Raw genomic sequence first — 25,099 nt, 5'->3', positions numbered from 1 at the left:
ACCAGGCCTCCCTGTCCATCACCACAGTCTCCCAAACAGGCAACTGCCTTCTTGGCAAACCCAGCCCTGGGGACCGTCCCCCGGGCATCAACCCAGCTCGCCGTCAGGGCGACACAAATCTCCCTGGATCCGCAGGGAAGGGGCCTCACCTGGGCAGCCCGGGCCGCAGACCTCCCGCGCGGCTCCTGGAGTGGGAACCAGGGGCCTCCCTCCCGGGCAGCAACGCGGAGCAGAAAGGGCGAGCTCATCCCCCTCCAGCCACCTGGGCCCCCTGCCGCCTCACCCCACCCGGGAGGCCCCAGACCCTAAAACCCGTCCCGGCACATCCCGCAGCCCCATCGCTGGCCCAGGGTGGCCTGTGTGAGAAGGAAGGGCTCTCCGGACGCCCCGGGCTTACTGATGCCCCGGGGGCAGGGTGGCCCTCAGGACCACGGAACTTGAGAGCCGTCTCCCTGTTCCCAGCCATGCCCTAGGTACGGATCTGTGTGAAACACACCGCATGTCTCATACACGGTCACCAACATACACAGTAACAACGTACATTTGTGCAACAGAGAGGTAAACGGTCAATGGGGAACGTGGCTCTTTCTTGGGAGGGGGACGGGAAAGGATTAGGGCAGGGATCACGGGGCTGGGGGGCCACACCCATCAGGGTCCATCTCTTTCATAAGACCCCAGGGAAGGGCCTGCACAGGAAACGGAGACCTCCACGGAGCTGGGCAGGGTACCCGGCTCATGTGGCATCTCCCAGTGGCCTTCTGTATGCTGGAATTCTTCGCGAGAAGACAGTACAGTGAAGTGGGGTATTAAAACCCTTCCAAGAGCTGCTGGGGGATGGATGAAGCCCCCAGCCCAGGGCCGGGGTCTCACTCAGTGCCCAGCCAACACCATCCCCACCCCTTACAGCTGACACCTCCCCACTGGCCAGCCCTAACCCAGGCCGGGCTCTCCTCCCCAGCCCCAGCAGAGCCAGCGTGGTCGGCAAATCCTCGTGAGTAGCTTTGCTTGCTCTCTGGCTGTGAATGTTTTAGCAACACACACAACGACCGGACCCTCGCCTGAAAGAACTCAGCCACCCACTCAGACAACGGGGTGTTTTCAACACGCAACATATATGATCTGAGAGGTATCGGGCTTTTTTAAAATAATACAAAATATACTATAACATCATATATGTGGTGTATAGAAATAGCATCTATATACACTTATGCATACATTATATATGTGAGCTACATGATAATACGACAAGATGTGTTGGAGACACTTATTTTCGTGTTATTGTCTATTTGAGCAAACAGTGCTGGCTTCCCATAAGTCAGGACAATGCAAGACTTCCTTTTCTCATCAATTTGTGTATATTGGAAAAAAAAGATGATTTAAAGAAAGATCTTGGTGGTCCAGCGGTTAAGAATCTGCCTTGGAATGCAGGGGACACAGGTTTGATCCCTGGTGGGAGAACTAAGATCTCACATGCTTTGGGGCAAGTAAGCCTGCACAGCACTCCTGAGCCTACATGCTCTGGAGCCCAGCGAAAGATCTCACAAAACAAAAGGAAGACCCCACATGCAGCGACTGAGAGCTGATGCAACCAAATAAGTAAATAATTTTTTTTAAAAGAAAGAAAGATGCAGCTGGGGTCAGGATGGTGTGTCTCTGCTGATCAAGACCCTTTGCCCCCGCCAGAGTCCACATGGGGCTGACACTCCTGTGCCCACTTACCAGGCTACCCTGGCCAGGGTCACCCAGAGGATGGGCATCTTTTCCTGTCTCTGAAGGAACCGTCCAGGCACCAAAAGCTGTGAGGATGGAAGTTGACCTCTGGAAGAGAAAGGGGTGGCGGACACTCAGCCTCCTTTCTGCCTGATGACTCAGGAACCACCCACCTTTTTCCCTCTCCTCCATTCCAAGGGGTCCACAGGCCTGAGGACGCCACACTCAGTCCGTGCCCAGGTGGCCCGGGCTGGTGCCAACCCTCCTGCTCCCTTGCCGTGTGCTCTCAAGGACCCCGCCCCAGGCGGGGATAAGCCCTGCTCCCAGGATGCCCATGGGCCCTCACTGCTGTGTGAAGCCCTGCTTCTCACTGGGTCCAAAAAAGACCCTCTTATCATCTCGGCCACAGGGGTGGGTGCTGGGGTCACTCACCCTCCAGCCCCAGGCCCCCACCCCAGTGAGACCTGAGCAGCGTCTAGGAAGTCTCCGTGAGGATGCGGCCTCCACGGTGAGCCAGACACTTGGGAACACGACCTGTGGAGCCCTCGAGGCCCCTGGGGGGGAAGGAGCTCTCATCGCTTCCAGCTGAGGACGGGGGCTGGCAGCCGGCCGGCACTCAACAGGCCGTGATGACCCAGGACGGGGTGTGCAGGCAGGCCAGCCTCACTGCACGCCTGTGACCTGTGCACCCCACAAAGAGGCCAACACCCCTCAGAACTCAGGTGTCCACGGGGCGGGCGCCCCACGCTCGGCAGGCCTTCCAAAATACTGCGTCAACGAGGCAACCAGCAGCAGCGGCTGGAAAGTGTCATCTTTGGACATGTGGGACAGGTGAGTTGGAAACCCCTAAGGAGCTCCCTGAATCTTGAACTCTCCTCTCCCCCCAAATCTCATCCCCACCTGGTCTGAGCACCTCATGTGGCTTCCAGCACCCACAAAGGGCAGGAAAGGACCCTCCATCACTGAGCTTGCTGGAGGTGGGCACCTGAGCTGGGCAGGTATGCCCAGATGGGAGGAAGCTCAGGGAGGTCCCACAATTTTCCAAAGCACCCCAGGTGGCAGGTCAGATGCCACCACAGATGCCCATCATCCCCTCCTGGAGGATTTGGCTGCAGCCCACCACCCCTTGTAAAGGAGCCCCCCCACTCTGGGGCTGAGCCCACTTCGGCCAGGCATGCCCCCCCACCCCCACCGAGGGCTGGGATATAAATTAAAATTCAATTTCATTAAGCCAGTGAGTAATCAATCCCTGGCTCCGTCTAACAATGCCGGGCAGGGGGCCTCGCTTCCTCGGCGGCCGTAATTCACCCGGCCTCCCCCGCTCTTGTTCGCAAACTGCTAGAGCTGCACTTTCTGCCCAAATTTATGGCGCTGGCAGCGTCTGGGCCTGAGTTACAGCTGCAGGTTTGACTGGGGACTGCATCGTTCTGCATCTAATCCTCACGCGCTGACAGCCAGGGAGCGGCCTGCTGCGCCCCCAGCACTGGGCATTGTTCTCCGGCCAGCCCAGAGCTGGGGGCGGCCCAGATGCTGGGCCCAGGTCCGAGCCACCCACGCCCTGGTAGAGACCTGAAATCAGAGAGCCCAACCCACGTGGGAGCAAACAGCTGCTGGACACTCACCCGTGGCGTCCTGTGAAGGAGAGCAGGGAATCCCATTTGTCAGATCAGCAAACCGAGGCACAGAGTTACGTCACCTGCCCAGGAGATCTGGGCCTCACTCCTCAGCCACCAAAACACCCACCGCAGTGCACAGTGTCCATGGGTGCCCACTGCAGCCTTGCTCGTAAATGCCCCCCAAAAGAAGAATTCAGCAGGCCACAGAGTGCTAAGAGAACCCACGGAACGCCAGGCTCGTAAACTGAGCAAGGCAGTCCTGTGTGTCCGAGGTGCACAGGTGGCCAAGATGAAGTGTCACGTGGAAGACGCTGTGTGTGATGCATGGGCAAAGCACGCGGACGTGCACATGTGCAGGCTTGCATGCGCACAGCACACCCGGGGCTGGGGATGCCACTCATCAGCAGGGCTCACCTCCGGGTCTAGGGTTGGAGGGAGCAGAGCGGGGCTCACCTCCTGCCAGGCACAAATCTGAGTGCCGCCGTGAGCACGTAACACTTCTCTAAGGGAAACACCATAAAGCTTTCCTCAAGATTCGCATTCTTGCCCACAGAGCGTCTGGCTGCATCTGGAAGTTTGCACACCCCCATCTGGGCCTCAGGTGGTCATGCGGACCCACGGGAGGAGGGCTCAGCAATTCACGCCCCCACAACACCCCACTGGAACCGCTGGGCACCTCCCACAAGGGCTGGAGCGCCCAGCCGGCTTCCCTGTCCTCTGACCACCCCAGCTGGCTTCGTGAGGGGAGGGGACGCCAATTCGGGGACTGCAGAGTCTCAGGGGGACGTGGGGATCGTCCAGAGGTGGAAGCCCCATGCGGGGAGGAGGCAAGTGCGGCCCTGAGGGAGCCTCTCCCAACCTCTTTCAGAGATGCTGGGAGCCCTTCGTCACCATTTCCGCTCCGGCTGCCCCGCCAGGCCTCCGCTTCCACCTACAGCCTCTGAAAAGTGGGCTGGTGGCTCCCACCACATCAGGGAGTCCTCAGAGCATTGCATGCCCAACCTTGGGGGTCCATAGCAGGTGGTTCCTTTCCCATTTCCCGTTTTTCTGTTTGGAGAACCTGTATTTAACAAAAGCCTCTTGTGCATCCCTGAGCGCCACAATTTCCAGACAGGATCCCTGCCTCTGGGGACTCAGGGCTCAGAAGAGAAGCAGAACCAAGCAGGTGGAAGGCCATGCCAGGGCGAGCCCGTGCCAGCCTGGGCAGAGGCCCAGTCATCAGTGTCTCAGGGCAGGAGTGCTCCGAGCAGGGTCTTGCGATGGGGGTGCCACGCACCGTCCCTCTCTCTCCATCGTGGCCTCCACCCGCCTGAGTCCAGGCTACCATCACTTCCGGCTGGACACAGCAGGGGTCTCCTGCCCACACCAGCTCCCTCCACCCCGCTCTCCTCTCTGACATCTCCGGGGTCCTATGTGTCCTTCAGAAGGAGGGGCGAACCTCGTCCTCTCCCCGAGAGCGAAACCCCCGGTAGAGGTCCGGAATGCTCCTCGCTTGCTCACAGGGCTTCTTTGTGAGTTGAAATGTATTTTTCTTGTTCCTAATTAACTCCCTGCCACCCCGCTTGCAGGAAAGCCTGATTTATTCCAGCCTTTCTGTATGCAGGGGACGGGTCATTTAATCTCAGCCAGCGTGGACTCCGACACACCGTCTCCATGAAATGCAGATCCCTCATCCCGTTAGCATCCTGCCAGCTCGCTTCCACCCTCCCACTGTCCACAAGCCCGGCTGTCCCAGGCCGCCGCTGGTGTAAATCACAGTCTCTCTTTTCTAATAGCACTCTCTGCCCTTCGGCACACCTGTCAGCAGGACTCTGAAAGCAACAGCTGGGTCCTCGCGCCCGTGGGGAGGCCCTGGCGGCGAATCCCCTGGGAAGCCAGGTGTTCTCCCCAGTCTGGCCCCCACAGCCATGCCCAGATCACCAGAGGGCACATACCTTCCAGAGCCCTCTGCCTGGGAGCACCAGCCGCCCAACTCCGGGGCTGGCCAGAGGCCAGAGGTGGCTTGGACCCTCAAACAAGGAGCAGCGTGAGCAGTGTGGTGAGTTGGGAAGAGAAGGGAAAAAAATAAGAATCCTGATTTGAAAGGGTCCCCAATTTCCGTAAGGTCAATCCTCCTCTCCAAGCTTGGCCAAGCTTGCACCATGCTGCTGGTGAGTGCAACGTTGAGAAGAGACACCCACTGAGTCTCAGAGACTGGTCCAAGCTAGCTCCGCTGGGTGGGAGGGGGTGGGGGTACAATTCTCCGGAATGTTCCAGGAGGCTCATGAAGGTGCACCAACATGACTGAGCCCCCAGAGCCCACAGCTGTGAGCCGCTCGGCTGTGAGTTGAATCGTGTCGCCCCAAAAGATAGGCTGACATCCTAATATTTGGAGCCTATGTTTGTGACCTTATTTGGAAATAAGGTGTTTGCAGATGGTAATTAGTTAAGATGAGGTCACTCGGGCATAGGGAGGGCTTGAATCCAATGACCAGCATCTTCATAGGAGGGAAACGGGGCACACAGAGAGGACAACACCACGTAAAGACACATTCACAGGCTCATCCAATCCCATGAGCGGCATCTTTAGAAGAGAGAAACCGGGGCACACAGAGACGGGCAAGCCATGGAAAGACACGGTCATTGGCTCAAGTGGGAAGAAGGGGACATTTGGGCTGGGTATGAAAGGGTAAATAGGATCCTGACGGACAGAAGAGGGGGGATGGCAGGGTACGTTTCCAGGAGAGCGGGGACAAGCCTGGGAGTGCCAGTAACTTCCACAGCAAGTGTTCAGCTTGTTTCAGAAATTGTACGTGGGGGAGGACGGTCTTGACCAACGCGTGCTGTTACCATGGCACCCAGAGCAACATCTGGTGCTGCCTGAACACCCTCGCCTGACTGCAAACAGATGGATGGGCTTCTTTTCCGGAACAATGAGCCTCTGAGCTCTATTTCGTGATGACAACCACCCAGGTGGGTTTTGACAAGTCGTAAGTTGGGTCCCCCAGACAAATTGTTTCTCCCTAGAGGTGGTGAACTACACTCTCCACAGCCCAAAGGCCCAATATGCTTTCTGGTGCCACTCAGCCACCCTCCAGAAGGTGAACCAAGACCCAACATGTGGTCATGAGTCTCCACCTGTGAGATGCAGATGCCCTGGGTCAGGGATGTTTCTCGGACTTGACTGGGCACAAGAATCACCAGGAAAGCCCGACAATGTCGATCCCCGGACTCTGTCTCCAGGATTCTGATTCCACCATGGGACCCAAGATTATGCATTTCTCCTAAGTGCCCAGGTGATGCTGGTTCTGTTACACCACAGATGGCGTTTTGAGTAGCTTAGGACTCCAATGCTATCCCCCGTTCCTGCCTGGATGCTCTCCAAACCCCACCTGCAAGAGAAGGTTCTTAGATGTCATCAGCGGCTGTGCCGCCATGCACCCCTGCCAGCAGTAGGGGAGCCCTGTAGCTCTGCCTCCTGGCATCATTCACACTGTTTCACAGTTACCATCCTAACAGGAATGTCTCTCCTGGCATCTCCATCTGCCTTTCACTAATAACGATGAATGCCTTTTCATGTCCTGACAGGACTTCCAAGTGTCATTTTTAGGAAAGTGTCTGTTCAAATCTTCTGCCCACTTTTTATGAGGTTGTTTGTTTTCTTGTTCATGAGTGTTGAGAGCTTTTTGTATATTCTGGATACAAGCTCTTTGTCGGTTAAATGTTTGGCTGCAACCTCGTTTCCAGGGGATGGTTTTTCTAGTAGTCATGTATGGATGTGAGTTGGACCATAAAGAAGGCTGAATGCCAAAAAATTGATGCTTTTGAATTGTGGTGCTAGAGAAGACTCCTGAGAGTCCACTGGACTGCAAAAAGATCAAACCAGTCAATCCTAAAGGAGATCAATGATGAATACTCATTGGAAGGACTGATGCTAAAGCTGAAGCTCCAATACTTTGGCCAACTGATGCAAAGAGCCGACTCACTGGAAAAGACCCTGATGCTGGGAAAGAGTGAGGGCAAAAGAAGAGGGTGACAGAGGATGAGATGGTTGGATGGCATCACCGACTCAATGGACATGAGTTTGAGCAAACTCTGAGAGATGGTGAAGGACAGGGAAGCCTGGCATGCTGCAATCCACGGGGTCGCAAAGAGTCAGATACAACTTAGTGACTGAGCAACATTTTCAGATGAAGGCCCAGGACCCAAGGGTTTGTCTCTGGGTACCTCAAAGTCACAGTCATTTATTTTAAAACAAATCTGCACTGGCGACCACTCAGTGGTGTGGTCAGAGCACTGAGGCCAGGTCTGGGGAAACTGGAAGAGTCAGTAGGGTGGAATCTTGGGCATCTGAGAGGCGCTGATGAGTCCAGTTTAAGAAGAAAAAGAAACGAAAGTGCCGGGAGGAGAGGCCACTGCGGGCCCACTCTGTCCAGGGCGGCAGTCGCCGGCCCCAGGCGGCCAGTGAGCATGTGGCCTGTGGCGTGTGAGGCAGGAGAACCATGCTCTTTATTTCATTCCATTTTAATTTCAACACTGATACAGGATTCAATTACTGGGCACCTCTTAAGTGTATTTAGTCAACTTTTGCATGCGAACCTACTTTTCAAGCTGTTTTGTGAAGTCCAAACACAAGTCAGATATTGCTGGTTAAAGGGTAATGTTCAGGCTGAGATGTGCTGCAGTTGAAAAACACACGCCATATTTCAGAGACTTCACAGGAAGAACTTAAGCTATGTCACCCATGACTTTTAGACGGATTCCATGTTGAAATGATGATATTTTGCACCTATTGGGTTAAAAGAAATGCATTTTTAAAATTCTTTCCCCCTGTTTTTTAATGAGGCAAGGAGACAGTTTTGGGTTAGCTACGTGGTTCACAGGCTTCCCTGGTGGCTCAGACGGTAAAGAATCTGCCCACAATGTGGGAGACCCAGGTTTAATCCCTGGGTCAGGAAGATCCCCTGGAATAGGGCATGGCAACCTACCTCAGTATTCTTGCCTGGAGAATCCCATGGACAGAGGAGCCTGGCGGGCCGCAGCGCGTGGAGATGCAAAGAGTCAGGCCCGACTGAAGCAACTAGGCACGCACGCACGCGGTTCACGCTAGGGTACTCTGGGTCTAAGGTCAGATCTGCTCCAGGAGCCGGAGCAGAAGCCCAGAGTGCTGACAGCGTGTGCTCACAGCCTGGCACACACCTGCCCCAGCCCGGGTGTCCAGAGGTCAGGAAGGAGGCCACGCCCAGTCACGTGGAACAGGAGCCATTCAGGCGGGCCGGGTGGAAAGACTGGGAGCATCAACACCCGCGGTGCGCATACACACACATGTACACACACATGTACACACACCTCCTTCAGACCTGCCCTGTTGGGCAGGCAGCTGTCCCCTCAAGGCAGAGAATGCAAAATCTTGACCATTTTTTAAAAATGTGGTTCTAGAAAGATGTGGGAAGAAAATCAGATCCTGAGAACACCCTGATTCTCCCTGCTCCCAAATGAGATGGAGCTCCTTCTGCAGGGGATGAAGCAAGGCCCAGCGGAGGATGTGCCCAGGGCTCTGAGAGGGGTCCTGCAGCCCCACCCTCCTCGGGCAATACGGGCACAAGGAGCCCTGAGAGACTGGGCATCTGAGGAGAGATGGAACCCAGGGAGCGGGTATGTGGAGGCTCACAGTGCCAACAGGGAGGAAGCTGGCAGCACGGCAGAGGTTAGACCATGCTGCGAGCCGACCGGCGCAAAGGAAACACTCCCCCCAGAGGACGGGCACCTCCGGGCCGGGCACCGAGAGCAGACGGATCAGGAGTGACACAGTTCCCTGCAGGGGCACTGGAGTGGGCGTGGGGCAACGTGCGCCAGCTGCCCCCCCAGTGCGGTAAGGCCCTGCCGTTGCTGTTCGATCACTAAGCCCTGTCCGACTCTTTGCAACCCCGTGGACTGCAGCCCACCAAGCTCCTCTGTCCATGGGATTTCCCAGGCAAGAGCACTGGAGCGGGTTGCATTTCCTTCTCCAGGGCATCTTCTTGACGCAGGGATCAACCCCCGTCTCCTGCATTGGCCATTGAGCCACCAGGGAAGCCTGCAAGTCCCCACAAACCCCTAGAATGTAGCTGCCACTTCAGGTGGAAGGAAGGGCAAAGGGACACCCCCAAACTGTATGAGTTCAAATGACCGGGTTTACCTGGAATTGGCCAAGACGACGTTATCTGCTGGCAGTGAGAATAATGGCTCCGTGGCCATGGGGCTGAGTTACAGAAACACACAGGCCTGCTTTTCTTCACCTGAGGCTGACCAGTAGGAAATGCATGCCCGCTGCCCACGTGACCACTTCCTCCCCACAAGGCCAGGAAGCTTCCAGATCTCAGCCATGTGGCTGAAGGCAGGAGTGGCTGGACCCCTGGGGCTTAGAACCCCGGGCTAAGTAAGCCCTCACAAAGGGAACAGGACCAGCTGCCTCGGAGGTGTGTAGGAAGGCTGATACCACTCCTCAGGCCCAGCTGAGTGTCCAGGGAGGGCGGCCCGGGCCGGGGGCGTTGGGCGGCTGACGAGAGCCCTTGCACAAGCAGCCTTCCCTGAACGGCCAAGGCCAAGGCTGTGGGCAGGGGCAGTGGGCAGTGGCAGGGCTGCTGGGTGTCTGGAAGTGACGGCCACAGACGTCCCAGGTCCGGCTCCAGCACCCACTCCCCAAGGCCATCCTGCTTCCCCACCTACAGCTGCCCCAGGCTAGAGGAGGAGGCCTCTCAGCCCAGCGCTCGACGCTGGGCACAGCTGTCTGGTCCTGCAGGAGGGACTCCGGGCGCTAATGAGCACGAATGGTCGCCTGGAGATCCCGTCTCCGGCTCACCGATGACATTGCCCCCGCCCTCTGCGACTGCAGTTCTGGAGCCGCGCGCTGGGGTTCCTGGTGTGGTGTGAGCGACACCTGGTGGTTGCAAGTGGGAACTGCAAGTCATGTTCTCCGGGGTGCCGGGGACTAACCCCCCAGCCTGGACTCTATCCTCTATGGGCCACGGTGAGACCACCCCTGAGCACCTGCCTGAGGACTTCGCACAGAGGCAGCAAGGTACAGCTCCCACTCAGGTGGCATTCATTCACCACCCCCCCAAACCCATATTCAGTGTCCTCTCCATGGAGGGCATTTGGGGTAGAGGTGTGCCTGGCTTCACGGAGCTCACACCACCTTGGGGGAGGTAGGGAAGCATAAAGTCAGGGCTTTTTCACATGCTGTTCTCTCAGCTGCAGTGTCTTTCCCACCTCACCCCCCTGACAAATCCCAGGGACCCTTTACAGCCAAACTCAAACGTCACCGCTTCCATGAAGCCTACCCGGATACTCCACGGGCAGAATCGGCCCTCTTGCCCCTCCCCATGTTACTCATGCACCTTGTATGGACTCTTCCAGAAGGAAAGTGCGTCGGGTGCGCATGAGCACTGGACCTGGAGCTTGTGAGGCCTCGTGTCCGGCCCCGACTGCCGCTTCCTGACTCTGCCTCCTTGAGCAACTTTCCTACCCTCCGTTTCCTCGCCCGTGAAAAACGGGGCTTGTAGTAGCACGCATCTCCGGGACGCAAACGTTTAATTCTTTCATGTCAGTAAAGTGCTCAACACCCAAAAACCACGTAAGGTAAGTGTAAGCTGCAGTGGGTATCGATCTTGCTGTTGCCGTTGGTATTGGTATTGATATTGGCACTGCGTCCCGAGGCCAGACAAGCCTCTGTTTATTGTCTGGCTTCCCTGTGAGACTCTGAATCTTATGTTGGATGGGGGCCTTTACCTGTTACCCCCTAGTTGGGGCCTGGACCTCCAGGCTGGAGGCAGATACCCCCAAGCAGCAGCAGCAAAGGGGGGGAGAAGTCTTCTCAGGGCTGAAGAGGTGGCCAAAATGCTGTCCTGCCCCCTAACCCTCCATCTGGCCCCTCCCTCCACCCCCCACTCCCCCCACCCCCATCCCTCCACCCCTCCACCCCACCCCCGTCCTTGGTCCACAGAGAGGGAGGAGGAGAAGCCCGCCACAAGCACAAGGGAAGGACTGGCTGCTTTGCAGGGTCAGGATGAGTGTGCGACTGGATTTGAGGCTGACGTTCTGGATTCAACCAAACGGGCCTTTCCATTGCTCAGAAGTACCGCGGAATGACGGAGTCTGCCCTAGGAATGGACAGGAAGAGAGGCTGGAAAGAGCGGGCTGGACAGGGTGAATCACAGCGGGAAAGACGGAACCGTTTCCTGTGCCTTCCCGACAGGCAGCGAAGGGCTCGGAGCAAGCTGGTGCCCGACCTGTCTCAGCAGAGGCCGGCTCACGCCCCACCCCGCCCCCGCCCCCACCCCGGCCTGGGCATCCCCTGAAGCTCTTGGCCGTGGACGCCTCCCCCACCCCCCCCACCCCCGCCCCGAGCCCCTGCACGGAAGTGCTTGGTTTGAACCTCGGCTGTCGCCTCCCGGAGACTCTGAGGCCTTTGCAAACAAGGGCCCCGCATTGTCCTCTTGCACTGGACCCTGCACACTGGGCAGCCCTCCAGAGTCGGCTCCGCCCTCCAAGGTCACAGCCGGTGAATGAACCCACCACCCCTCACGCCCCAGGGGCCCCCTGCCCGCCGCTCCCCACAGCACCTTCGGGGGGTCCCTGAGGCAGTAACAAGCAACCCCAGAATCTTTCTTACTGTGATGCAGTAGCAAACACATTGAACACGCTGGGCTGAGTTTATTTGGAAGATCCCTGCCCGTAAGTCTGGAGTTTTCAGAAGATATATTTATGTTAGTGATACCAAACTTCACTGCACTATCATCAGAGCACATGGTCTATGTGACACCAAGCCTTTAAAACATGCTGAAACTTATTTTGTGGCATACTATGTGATCCGTTTGTGAAAATGTTTCTTGAATTTGAGCATAATATTCTCTATTGGATAGATGACATATATAGATCTATAGATATAGATCAGAGAAGGCGATGGCTCCCACTCCAGTCCACTTGCCTGGCAAATCCCATGGACAGAGGAGCCTGGTAGGCTACAGTCCATGGGGTCGCTAGGAGTCGGGCACAACTGAGTGACTTCACTTTCACTTTTCACTTTCATGCATTGGAGAAGGAAGTGGCAACCCACGCCAGTGTTCTTGCCTGGGGAATCCCAGGGACGGGGGAGCCTGGCAGGCTGCAGTCCATGAGGTCGCACAGAGTCAGACACGCATGCATGCATGCTAAGTCAACAGTCGTCTCCGACTCTGTGCGACTCATGGACTGCAGCCTGCCAGGTTTCTGTCCATGGGATTTTCCAGGCAAGAACACTGGAGTGGGGTGCCTTGCCCTCCTCCAGGGGACCTTCTCTCCCGGGGATTGAACCTACTTCTCCTATGCATCCTGCATTGGCTAGTGGGTCTTCACCGCTAGGAAGCCCATATGTGGATCTGTGTACATATAACTTTTTTAGGTCAGACTTGTTCCTTGTTGCTTCAGTGATCTAATGAGTATAACAAGCCACTTCAAAACTTAGAGGATTAACGCATTTTATTCGGTTGTGATTCTGCAGCCTGGGTGGGTCTCAGCCGGGCAGTCCCCCTTGTCCTTCCAGTGGCTAGGTTCAGCCGCACGCTACTGAGGGCTTGGCTCAGCTGGGGTGGCAGGGGCCCTTTCCAAGTCGCATGGCCTCTATCTTTTTCAGTGGGCTCTGCAGCCACTGGAAAAGCAGGCGGGCTTCTAAAGTGGCAGCCCAGGACTCCAGAAGCACAAAGGCAGAAGGCTTTCTTGAAACTTAAACCCGGAACTGGCGGAATATCACCTCTGCCAAACGAGATTCAAGCAGAAGAAGAACCAAAAGAAGTAGTTCATTCAGGGGCTACTAATGCGGCAGACCGGGCTCCCCTGGTGGCTCAGACAGCAAAGGACCTGCCTGCAGTGCAGGGAACTTGAGTCTGATCCCTGGGTGGGGAAGATCCCCTGGAGAAAGGAATGGCGACCCACTCTAGTAGTCTTGCCTAGAGAATCCCATGGACAGAGGAGCCTGGGAAGCTAGTGCATGGGTCACAAAGAGCTGGATACGACTGAGCGACACACACACACACACACACAATACAATAGATTACCACAACTGTATTCTTCAACTGCATCAACCACTAATTACTGAAAGAGGCCTATTTAGTTCACTTCAGTTCAGTCGCTCAGTCGTGTCCGACTCTTTGCGACCCCGTGAATTGCAGCACGCCAGGCCTCCCTGTCCATCACCAACTCCCGGAGTTCACTCAGACTCACGTCCATCGAGTCGGTGATGCCATCCAGCCATCTCATCCTCTGTCGTCCCCTTCTCCTCCTGCCCTCAATCCCTCCCAGCATCAGTCTTTTCCAATGAGTCAACTCTTCGCATGAGGTGGCCAAAATATTGGAGTTTCAGCTTCAGCATCATTCCTTCCAAAGAACACCCAGGGCTGATCTCCTTCAGAATGGACTGGTTGGATCTCCTTGCAGTCCAAGGGACTCTCAAGAGTCTTCTCCAACACCACAGTTCAAAAGCATCAATTCTTCAGCGCTCAGCTTTCTTCACAGTCCAACTCTCACATCCATACATGACCACTGGAAAAACCATAGCCTTGACTAGACGGACCTTTGTTGGCAAAGTAATGTCTCTGCTTTTGAATATGCTATCTAGGTTGGTCATAACTTTCCTTCCAAGGAGTAAGCGTCTTTTAATTTCATGGCTGCAGTCAGCATCTGCAGTGATTTTGGAGCCCCCCAAAATAAAGTCTGACACTGTTTCCACTGTCTCCCCACCTGTTTCCCATGAAGTGATGGGACCTGATGCCATGATCTTCGTTTTCTGAATGTTGAGCTTTAAGCCAGCTTTTTCACTCTCCTCTTTCACTTTTATCAAGAGGCTTTTTAGCTCCTCTTCACTTTCTGCCATAAGGGTGGTGTCATCTGCATATGTGAGGTTATTGATATTTCTCCCTGCAATCTTGATTCCAGCTTGTGCTTCTTCCAGCCCAGCGTTTCTCATGATGTACTCTGCATAGAAGTTAAATAAGCAGGGTGACAATATAAAGCCTTGACGTACTCCTTTTCCTATTTGGAACCAGTCTGTTGTTCCATGTCCAGTTCTAACTGTTGCTTCCTGACCTGCATACAGATTTCTCAAGAGGCAGGTCAGATGGTCTGGTATTCCCATCTCTTTCAGAATTTTCCACAGCTTATTGTGATCCACACAGTCAAAGGCTTTGGCATAGTCAATAAAGCAGAAATAGATGTTTTTCTGGAACTCTCTTGCTTTTTCCATGATCCAGTGGACATTGGCAATTTGATCTCTGGTTCCTCTGCCTTTCTAAAACCAGCTTGAACATCTGGAAGTTCACGGTTCACATATTGCTGAAGCCTGGCTTGGAGAATTTTGAGCATGACTTTACTAGCGTGTGAGATGAGTGCAATTGTGCGGTAGTTTGAGCATTCTTTGGCATTGCCTTTCTTTGGCTGCAACGATGCGCAGAGCACGGCCGAGAGGAGCTACCCCACGTCCGAGCTCAGGGGCGGCAGCTGAGAGGAGGCCTATTTAACCCACACCTGAATCTCAGCAATCACGGTGGATTCCTCAGTTTCTCCTTGAGATTTGGTGAATTTCTTCCCTTACATATTTGAGGCTATGCATTTTTTAAAAATAACTTTTATTTATGTGTGCGTTTCTTGGGGCTGTGCTGAGTCTTTGTTGTGACGAGCAGGGGCCACTCTCTGGCTGCAGTGCGTGGGCCTCTCACTGCAGGCTTCTGTTGCTGGGGAGCTCTGGCCCGAGGGTGCTCGGGCTTCAGTAGCTGGGGCTCCCGGTCTCTAGAGCGCAGGCTCAGTAACTGTCTCATACCGGCTTAGTTGCCCTGAGGTGTGTAGGATCCTCCTGGACTAGGAATCGAACCGGCCTCTCCTGCATCTCCTGGCAGATGGATTCTTTATGACTGAGCCTCCTGGGAAACCCCACCGTTTATTTTCATCACGGTCCTTCCTTTGGGGGTTGTTTTTGCTTCTTCCTGAAGGACATCAGATCACCAGGGCTGCCATAATAAAGTGCCACAGACAAGGGGGCTTGACAACAGAAATGAATTTTCTCAAAATTCTGGCGGCCAGAAGTCTGAAATCAAGGTGTTGGCAGAGCTGGTTTCTTCTGCAGCCTGTCTCCCTAGCTTTGTCATCTGCTTCCTGTGTCGTGCCTCTGTAAATTTCCTCGTCTTATAACGACCTCAGCCACGTTCGATCAAGGCCCACCCTAAGGACATCATTGTAACTTAATCACTCTTTAAGGCCCCATCTCCAGGTACAGCCAGCTTCTGAGGTCCTGGGGGTCAGAATCTCAACATGTGTATTTCAGGGAGGAGATACAATTCAGCCCATAGCATACATTTGTAGTATAAAATAATCTTCTATTTTTATTTGTTTGAAATGCCCTTATTGCCTCCACTTTCTCAAAAGGTATTTTTACTGGCTTTGCAATTCTAGGTTAATGGTTATTTTTTCCCTCGATGTTTTTAAGGTATTATTTCCCATGGGACTTGCACTTTGGTCCTGAGGCGTCAGCTCTTCATTTCTGTTGCTTCTGCGAAGATTCCGAGAGAAGTGCTTAGAACAGTGCCTGGGGTCGGGTAGCTAGTGTATAAATAGTAGCTATTGGGAATTCCCTGGCAGTCCAGTGGCTGGGACTCTGCACTTTCATTGCTGAGGGCCCAAGTTCAATCCTTAGTCCGGGAACTAAGATCCTGCAAGTCACGTGGTGCGGTCCAAAAAAAAAAAAAAAAAAAGGAGCTATTATAACTTTCTCTCTGGAAGCCTGCAAGATCTTCTCTTTGTCTCTGATGTCCTTGAGTTGAATTCATGGTAGTGTATCTTGGTCTGGATTTCTTTTTATCAAGCTAAGCATTTCATGGCACGTGTCAATTTGAAATTCTCAGCCATTATCACTTTAAATATTGCCTCTGCCTCACTCCCTCTATCCCCTTCCCGGACTCTAGCAGGTGCATGTTCGGTATTCTTCCTCTGCCTTTCCTGTTTCTCTCTTATCCTGTGTATCTTTGTCTACGTTGGATTTAAGGTAATTTTTTCAGATCTATATTCCAGTTTATTCTCTTCATCTGTTTCTTAATCTGCAACATATCTATTAAATACCTATTTAAGTCATTATATTTTTTTATTTTTAGATGTTTTGTTTGGTTCTTTTTCACACCTACCCGAACATTTTTAATATTCTCTTAATGTGGCTGTCATTGTTCAGTTGCTAAGTCGTGTCCAATTCTTTGCGACTCCATGGACTGCCGCACACCAGGCTCACCTATCCTTCACTGTCTCCCAGAGTTTTGTAAGATTCATGTCCATTGACTTGGTGATGCTATCTCACCATCTCATCTTGTCAAATCCCCAACTGAGGTGCTAAGTTGCTTCAGGTGTGTTCGACTCTTTGGGACCCTATGGACCATAGCCTGCCAGGTTCCTCTATCCATGGGATTCTTCAGGTGAGAATACTGGAGTGGGTTGCCATTTTCTTCTCCAGGGGATCTGCCCAACCCAGGGATCCAACCGACAGTCTCTTATGTCTCCTGCATTGGAGGGCAGGTTCTTTAATGCTAGCACCACCTGGGAAGTCCACCCCAACTGGGTAACATAAGCTAATGACAACCAATCACAAACAGCTAACTAGACTTTAAGCTGTAGCCAACCAAACAATTTCTTTGCTTCCCACTTTCTATGTTTCCCCTGGCTCCCTTCTGCAGGGTGCTCCCCACTGGGTTGACACGGCCCTATTAGAATCAACTTTTGCTCAAATCCTCTCAATTTTTTTTTTTAATATGCCTTCGTTTATCTTTTAACAGATCATGGCTCCAATCACCTGGAGATCAAGAGATACCTGAGCTCCTTCCTGGAGGTTTGACTCACAATAGCTCTGGAACAGGTAAGAATTAGTAATAAGATCAGCTAACACTTAGCAAGAACTTGCTTGGGTCCAGGCACGGTGCTGTGCTTTACAAGTTCAAGTTCTCAGCTTACATCTTCACAATCACCCGACATAGTTGCTATTTAAGGACCCTATTTTATAGAGGAAGAAATTAAAGCTAAAAATGGAGGGAGGAGGGGGGTAAGCTGCCTAAAAGGTTATGTAACCTTTTGGGTCGACAGGAGATTCCATCTCAGACCCAGCAATTCCAGACCCCAGCACTGTGCTACATGGCTTTATTTTTTTTTGGGGGGGGGGGGCTCCTGGTGATTTTGATGATCAGCTAAAAAGCCGCCCCGAGGACCACGACACTCTTTAAAAGATGCCATCTGTTTGCAAAGTTTGACCCATCCCCACCCCTAGTGTTTCTGGAGAGAACAGCTTTCTCTCTAAACCTAAGACGAGCAGCTGGACCTGTTAGCTACATTCCCCAACGTTCATGCAACGCCGAACCCGCTTCGCGAGCGTGTGGGTCTCACAGGTTGACCCAGTCTGGGAACCCAGGACACACTCCCTCTGTACACCTGGCACTTCTGGTCCCGCCCTGTTTCGCGATATCGCCAATCCTAAGCCCGTTCTTCGTGATTGACGTGGCCCCAGAGCAGTTCTAATTGGCCATGGTGGTCCGCCGCTCCGCCCCCCAGACGACCCCGCCTCCCTTTCATTCTGAAAGAAAGAACCTCGGTCCCGGGAGCCCAATGAGAAGCGCCCCCACCCCAAAGGTCCCGCCTCTTTGGGCGCCGGCCCCGCCCCCAGGGCCGGGGAGATGCCCGCCTCTCGGAGCGCCGCGGCCCAATCGGAAGGCGCGCCCGTCCGGACGGACGGCAGCCAGCCCAATCCGCGGGCCTCGGGCCGCGTCGTCCCGCCCCCGCGCCGGGCCGAGCGGCGGGCGAGAGCGGGCCTCGGGGCGGCGGCGGCGGCGGACGCGGCCTGAGGGAGCGGCCGGCTGCCGCCTCGCCCGCCGCGGGGTCCATGGCCTGAGCGGCCATGTCCGGCGTGGTGCGGACCCTCAGCCGCTGCCTGCTGCCGGCCGAGGCCGGCGGGGCCCGCGAGCGCAGGGCGGGCGGCGGCGGGGCCCGCGACGCGGAGCGCGAGGCGCGGCGGCGCAGCCGGGACATCGACGCGGGGCTGGCCCGCGAGCGGCGCGCCGTGCGGCGCCTCGTCAAGATCCTGCTGCTGGGCGCGGGCGAGAGCGGCAAGTCCACCTTCCTCAAGCAGATGCGCATCATCCACGGCCGCGAGTTCGACCAGAAGGCGCTGCTCGAGTTCCGCGACACCATCTTCGACAACATCCTCAAGGTGCGCGCTCCCCGCCCGCACACCTGCGCCCCGGTGCGCGCCGGCGCGCTCCCCGGGCCTCGGCGCCCCGGCGGGGACCGCGGGCCGCTCCTGGGGCGCCGGCCGGGGATGCGCGCCGCGTGCCCCCGACGGCCCGCGGGCCTTCGCCTCTGCTCTCCTGGGGTGGGGGGCTCGGGGGCTCTTGAAAGGGGGAAGCCGACTCCTTGTGGGGCGTCGGAGGGCCGAGGGCTTCAGAAGCGGGAGGGCCTTTCCCGGGCTCGGGGTGCCATCCTTGCCCCGCCTTCCCAGTTAAGTTCAGAAGAGCGCTGTAGACGGGGCAGGAAGCCGGCCGCAAGTCTCTCCTTTTAGACTGTTTACTAGGAAAGTTTCCAACATGTACAGCGTAGAGAAAACCAGGAACAGGGGGTCCCCGGGCCCCTCAGAACCTGAGCAGTGTCGATGGAGCCAGTGCCATCGACCTGTAGCCCTCCGTGTCCCCCCACCCCGGCGAGTTTCAAGCAAATCCCAGACATTGTGTAGATTCATTAGAAAAGGTTTGTTGACAGAGCTCAAAGACAAGCATCCGGTGGTTGTGTTTGCTCTTTTTTTTTTTTTTTAATGGTGTTCTATCAAACTAAAAAGTAAAAACTCCTTAATATGGTCAAATATCCAGCCTGTGTGCAGACACCCTACATTGCCACAGAACTGTTGTGTTTGTTGAGGATGTAAGTTAGATCTTGACTTAGAGTTACTAAGATTCCTCTCGGGCGCTGTTTCTTCTCCAGGTGCTCCTGTCCCTTGCTTCCTTTCTGTGGATTGCTCTCTGTTTGGAGGGGGAGGGGGGAGCGTACAGTTGACCACGTTTCCCCTCCTGTTTCGTGCTCTGTGTGAGTTTGTGCAGAAGGGCCCCGGAGGAATTCTGGAGAAAACTGACGACAAGGGGAAAATAGTCTCCCCTGTGCCTAGACTAAGGTCATTTCCTTTTTTTTTCCCCTCATAGGGTCTTACTCTCCCTCTTTTTGCCCTTCACCTACCCGCTCCCCGGCCCATTTTGGGAAAACCAAATCGCAGGTATGAGGAAAGCTGTCTCAAAACAGAGGTAGAGGGGGGCTTGTCCCAGAATCCTCCCTGGAGACGCTGGGCTCTAAATTTAGCAGAGAACTGTAGAAACCCATTGGCACACATCTTTCCCTTCACCCACGAGGACGCTCCGGGCCTTGAGGATGAGTGGCTCCAAGCCGAGCCCTGGAACCCGGGGCTCCCCGCCTCCAGGCCCGCATGAGTGGTCTCGCACCAGTGTTCCCACGTGATGGATTTGTTAGTGAAACGTCTCTTGTGGATAGAAATAGCTCTTTTAGGGTCCTGCCGGGAAGAGAGTCATTTGAATGATAAAACATGCCTCTCCTTTTCACCTCTTTCAAAAGCCTCTCTGTGAGTCAGAGCTCTGGCCCAATACTTCATAAACTTTAAAGGCTAGGTGCCCAGTATGATTCAGGGGATTAACTGTGTTTAAAATTCTCCTCATCTTCTGGGGTAAAGTGCACTTGATTTTCTTTGTCACAGAGCTCGATTTTACTTCTGTGGCTTTTCGGACCTCTGAACCAAGTAGGTTATGAGATTTGGCTGATCGACTCCCGGTTTCTCTCGACTCGCAGAGAAACTGCTTAGAAACATAGAATCTTAAAATCTAAATGAGTGTATTAAGAGTCTTTTAGAACACTCAGTTTTAGCTTTTCCCACTACATACAAACACTAACTTTTACAAACTTCCCTATCAACAAGAAACAAAATTTGTTAAGCAGTATCCTGTTTTCCTTGTCAGTTTTTTTTTCTTTTCTAATTGTAGTTCCATATTAAACTCACTTCATCTGTTTTGATCATTTCAGTAAGTAGTTAGCAATTCATCTTTCACTCTAAAACCAGTAATTACCACTACCCCCCACCCCATTTTTATTTGGACAGATCACTTTGTGAAGGTACTTTTTAAATAAATTGCTTTGTAGAGGCTCTAGTAGCAGATATTTGAATGATAACTCTTCAGAATAATATTTGTGTCTACAAATAGAGTTCATGTTAACAGGCTATTTTTAAAGCACTAGCTATGTGCTGGGCCTTCTCATATATGGCTTTTAATTTTCATAATGCTTCAAATGGCATTGTGCATTTAGCCAGTGGGGAAATTGAAAACAGTTTGAAGTCTACATGAAGTTAGGTACCTCGCTAACAGGTGGCAGAGCTGGGAACTGAACCCTGTCTTTTCAAAATTACACTTTTAATACTGAGATAATTGCAGCATCCTGTCAATAATGGCTCCTGCATCCCCTTTAACCAGCTCCCCTATGGTGAGGCTTCGTAGAACCAGCACGATAACAGCACAGCCAAGAAGCCGGAGCTGGGAAAGTGAGGATGCAGCGCGCTCCCGTCACAGTGCGCCGCCCTCCCGTTGTCTTTTCTAGTCACTGCCACCCTTCGCCCTCTCCCTGTCCTGGCAACCACTGATCTTTTCTCCAATTCTCTGATTTCATGGTTTCAAGAATATGATATGGATGGAATCTTGCGAGATGTGACCTTTTGGAATTGTCTTTTATCACTCAGCATAATTCCCTAGAGTTGGTGTGTGTCCACAGTTTATAGTCCCTGCCTTTTGATTGCTGTGAGTAAAGAACCCGCCTGCCAGTGCAGGAGACAGAGGAGATCCCGGTTCGATCCCTGGGTCAGAAAGATCCCCTGGAGAAGGAAATGGCCACCCTCTCCAGTACTCTTGCCTGGGAAATCCCATGGGCAGAGGGGCCTGGCGGGCTACAGTCCACGGGGTCAGACACGACGGAGCGCGCGTGCACTCACGGGGAGGGTTCGCCCCCGTTCACCGTTTGACCGTCTGCCCTTGGAGGGCGTCTGGGCTGCTTCCAGTTTCTGCCTGTCATGAGTGACTCTGCTGTGAACGTCGTGCACATGTGTTTGTAAGCGTGAATCTCCGTGCGTCCGGGACGAATGCCCGAGAGTGCAGGTGCTCAGCTGTGTGGTAGCTGCGGGTTTCGTTTTATAAGAAGCCGCCAAGCTGTTTCTGGAGTGGCGGGATTGTTTTCTTCCCCACCAGCAGCGGGTGAGACCGTGATCCGGCTTTCCTGCGTCCTTGCCAGCATTTGGTGGTGGTGTCACTCCTTGTTTCAGCCTTGTGATAGGCTGTTACTCCTTGTGGTAGGTGTGGAAGTGCTGTATCACCGCCGCTTCGGTTTGCGTTTCCCTGACGCCGAGCGAAGTTGCGCGTCTTCCCCGTGCTCACTTGGCCGCTGTATACTCTCTCTGGTGAAATGTCTCTTCATGCTTCTCGTCGCCGTCGTCTAGTCGCTCAGTTGTGTCCAGCTCTTTGGTGACCGGATGGACTGTAGCCTGCCAGGTTCCTCTGTCCGCGGGATTTCCCAGGCAGGAGTCCTGAAATGGGTTACCATTTCCTCCTCCGGGGGTCTTTCCAACCCGGCGATCGAACCTGCATTTCTTGCGTTGGCAGGCAGATTCTTCACGGCTGAGCCTCCGCTCTGTAATCAGGCTGCTTGTTTCTCTATGGCTGAGTTGTGAGAGTTCTTTATGTATTCTGGACGCTACTCCTTTGTGAACTGTGTGGTTTGTAAAGTTTCTCCCAGTCCGTAGCTTGTCTTCTCATCCTTTTTGACAAAGTCTTTCGCAGAGTACACGGGATCCCCTGGTGGCTCCGTCAGTAAAGAGTGTCTGCAGTGCAGGAGACATGGGTTCAGTCGCTGGGTTGGGAAGATCCCCTGGAGGAGCAAATGGCAACCCACTCCAGTAGTCTTGTCTGGAGAGTTCCATGGACAGAGGAGGAGCCTGGTGGGCTACAGTCCATGGGGTCTCCAAAAAGTCAGACGTGACTGACTGCCTAACACTTTCACTTTTCACAGAGTAAAAGCTTTTAATTTTGATGAGGTCCAGATTATCAATTTTTCCTGTTTATGGATCATGCTTTTGGTGTCGTCTAAGAATTCTTTGCCTAATAACCCTAGGTCCCAAAGATTTTCTCCTTTTTTTTTTTTTTCTTAATTTTGTAGTTACACGTTTTACTTTGAAGTCCCTGACCCATTTTGAGCTAATTTTTGTACAAGGTTGAGGTTGAGATTGAGGTTTTTTGACTCTCTGTTCTTTTCTCTGTGGCTGTCCAGTTGTTCTGGGATTGTCTGTTGAAAAGACTGTCTGTCCCTCCTCCACTGAGTTGCTTTTGCTCCCCTGTGAACAATCAAGTGGGCATTTTGTGTGGGTCTGTTTCTGGGTTTTCCATTCTGTTCATTGATCTGTGTGGTGCCTCTTCTCCCAGGGTCATTCCATGCTGATGGCAGTAGCTATATAGAAGACGTAATATCAAAGCGATTTCTCCCACCTCATTTTTTTCAAGATGGTTTGAGCTATTCTAGGATCTGTGCCTTTCCTATAATTTTAGAGTAAGCTTTCCTATGTCTGTTAAAAACAACAACAACAAAACCTTGCTGTGATTTTGATCGCATTGGCATTAAACCATGTATCAGTCTGGGGAGAATTGACACGTCTCCTATATTGAGTTTTCCAGTTAATGAACATGTTCTGTCCTCATTTATTTAGGTTGTCTTTGCTTTTTTTCATCAGTGTTTTGCACTTATCGACAGACGTGTCCTGTACATGCTTTGGTGTACAGGACACGTCAGCGGCTGCGACACTGTGCTTGTATTTCCAGTTTCCGCATGCTCGTTGTCAGTATAGAGAGTAGGACTGATTCTGTGTCTCAGTTGTGTGTCCCGTGACCTTGCTAAATACACTTGGTGGTTCTAAGAGCTTTTCTATAGATTATTTGGGATTTTCCATGTAGAGAAACGTTGGGCTGGAAGAAGCACAAGCTGGAATCAAGATTGCTGGGAGAAATATCAATAACCTCAGATATGCAGATGACACCACCCTTATGGCAGAAAGTGAAGAGGAACTAAAAAGCCTCTTGATGAAAGTGAAAGAGGAGAGTGAAAAAGTTGGCTTAAAGCTCAGCATTCAGAAAACAAAGATCATGGCATCAGGTCCCATCACTTCATGGGAAATAGATGGGGAAACAGTGGAAACAGTGTCAGACTTTATTTTGAGGGGGCTCCAAAATCTCTGCAGATGGTGATTGCAGCCATGAAATTAAAAGACGCTTACTCCTTGGAAGGAAAGTTATGACCAACCTAGATAGCATATTCAAAAGCAGAGACATTACTTTGCCAACAAAGGTCCATCTAGTCAAGGCTATGGTTTTTCCTGTGGTCATGTGTGGATGTGAGAGTTGGACTGTGAAGAAAGCTGAGCGCTGAAGAATTGATGCTTTTGAACTATGGTGCTGGAGAAGACTCTTGAGAGTCCCTTGGACTGGAAGGAGATCCAACCAGTCCATTCTGAAGGAGATCAGCCCTGGGATTTCCTTGGAAGAAATGATGCTAAAGCTGAAACTCCAGTACTTTGGCCACCTCATGTGAAGAGTTGACTCACTGGAAAAGACTCTGATGCTGGGAGTGATTGGGGGCAGGAGGAGAAGGGGACGACAGAGGATGAGACGGCTGGATGGCATCACTGACTCGATGGACATGAGTCTGAGTGAACTCCGGGAGATGGTGATGGACAGGGAGGCCTGGCGTGCTATGATTCATGGGGTCGCAAAGAGTCGGACACGACTGAGCGACTGAACTGAACTGCAAGTTATCTGCAGATAGGGGTGCTGATTTCTCCTCTCCCTACAGGTATGCCTTTCTTTCTCTCTCTTGCCGTACTGCAGTGGCTAGGACTTGGAGAGAGGTGAGGGGAGGCGTAGCTTCCGGCTCCTTCCTGGTCCTGGCGATTTGCCTTCTCTCTGTCCTGTCAGTCAGTCCCCTTTCTAGAGGCTTGTCGCTTTACCAATTCGTTTTCCCCCCAAAGAACCAGCTTTTTGTCATTGATTTTTCTTCTGTTTCCAACTTCGCTTATTTCTGCTTTTTAGTATTTTTTCTTCTACTTCCTTTGATTTTATTTTGCCCTTTTTTAAAATTTTCTAGAAGTAGAGATTTGTTTGAGACTGCGTCTCTCTGCTAACAGGAACGTTTTCAGCGCTGTGCCTGTCTCCCTCAGCACGGCGTTAGCTGTGTCCATGTGGTCTAGTATGTGGTTTTTTAGCTTGTATCCAGTTCCACATGTATTTTTGCTCTTTTTGAGATCGCTTCTTTGGCCCACAGGTTGTTTAGAAGTGCGTTGCAGTTTCCAAGAGTTTGGAGATTTTCCCGTCAGCTTTCTGTCCTTGATTTCTGTGACTCCATGACGGTCAGAGGATGTACCGTGGATGGTTTCAGCTCCTGTGAATTTGCTGGGGTTAGTTCTGTGACCCAGAACATGGGCTGTCTCGGTGTGTGCTCTTCGGGCGTGTGTCGGTGAATGACCCGCGGGTGCCTGGGAAAGCAGTGTGAGCTCCTTGGGCTTTTCTGCGTGTGCTGACTGCTCAGTTGCCTGAGGGCGGTGTTGAGCGCTGTGTGGTTGCTGGTGTTTGTTTTTAGTAGCTCTGTCCTTGCTGAGAGTGAGGTGTTCGAGTCGCCGACTG

The 25,099-nt window shown here is 53.1% G+C and overlaps 1 protein-coding gene across 3 annotated transcripts in view; it reads left to right on the top strand.

The window, feature by feature from the left end:
* Nucleotides 1–18,237: 18,237 nt before the first annotated feature.
* Nucleotides 18,238–25,099, top strand: part of GNA12 (G protein subunit alpha 12) — a 75,943-nt gene continuing 69,081 nt past the window's right edge. For all 3 annotated transcript variants that reach the window (XR_011144696.1, XM_068969629.1, XM_068969628.1), the window contains exon 1: nucleotides 18,238–18,549. Coding sequence is in view for 2 of the 3 variants with exons in the window: in XM_068969629.1 (XP_068825730.1) it covers nucleotides 18,238–18,549 (312 nt within the window). In the remaining variant the exon portion in view is untranslated. The remainder of the gene's footprint in view (nucleotides 18,550–25,099) is intronic.

This window comes from Capricornis sumatraensis, chromosome 3 (genome assembly GCF_032405125.1).
Source record: "Capricornis sumatraensis isolate serow.1 chromosome 3, serow.2, whole genome shotgun sequence".
NCBI classification, from domain to species: domain Eukaryota; kingdom Metazoa; phylum Chordata; class Mammalia; order Artiodactyla; family Bovidae; genus Capricornis; species Capricornis sumatraensis.
Note: the sequence above shows the minus strand (reverse complement) of the source record. Positions and strands in the feature narration are given on the sequence as shown.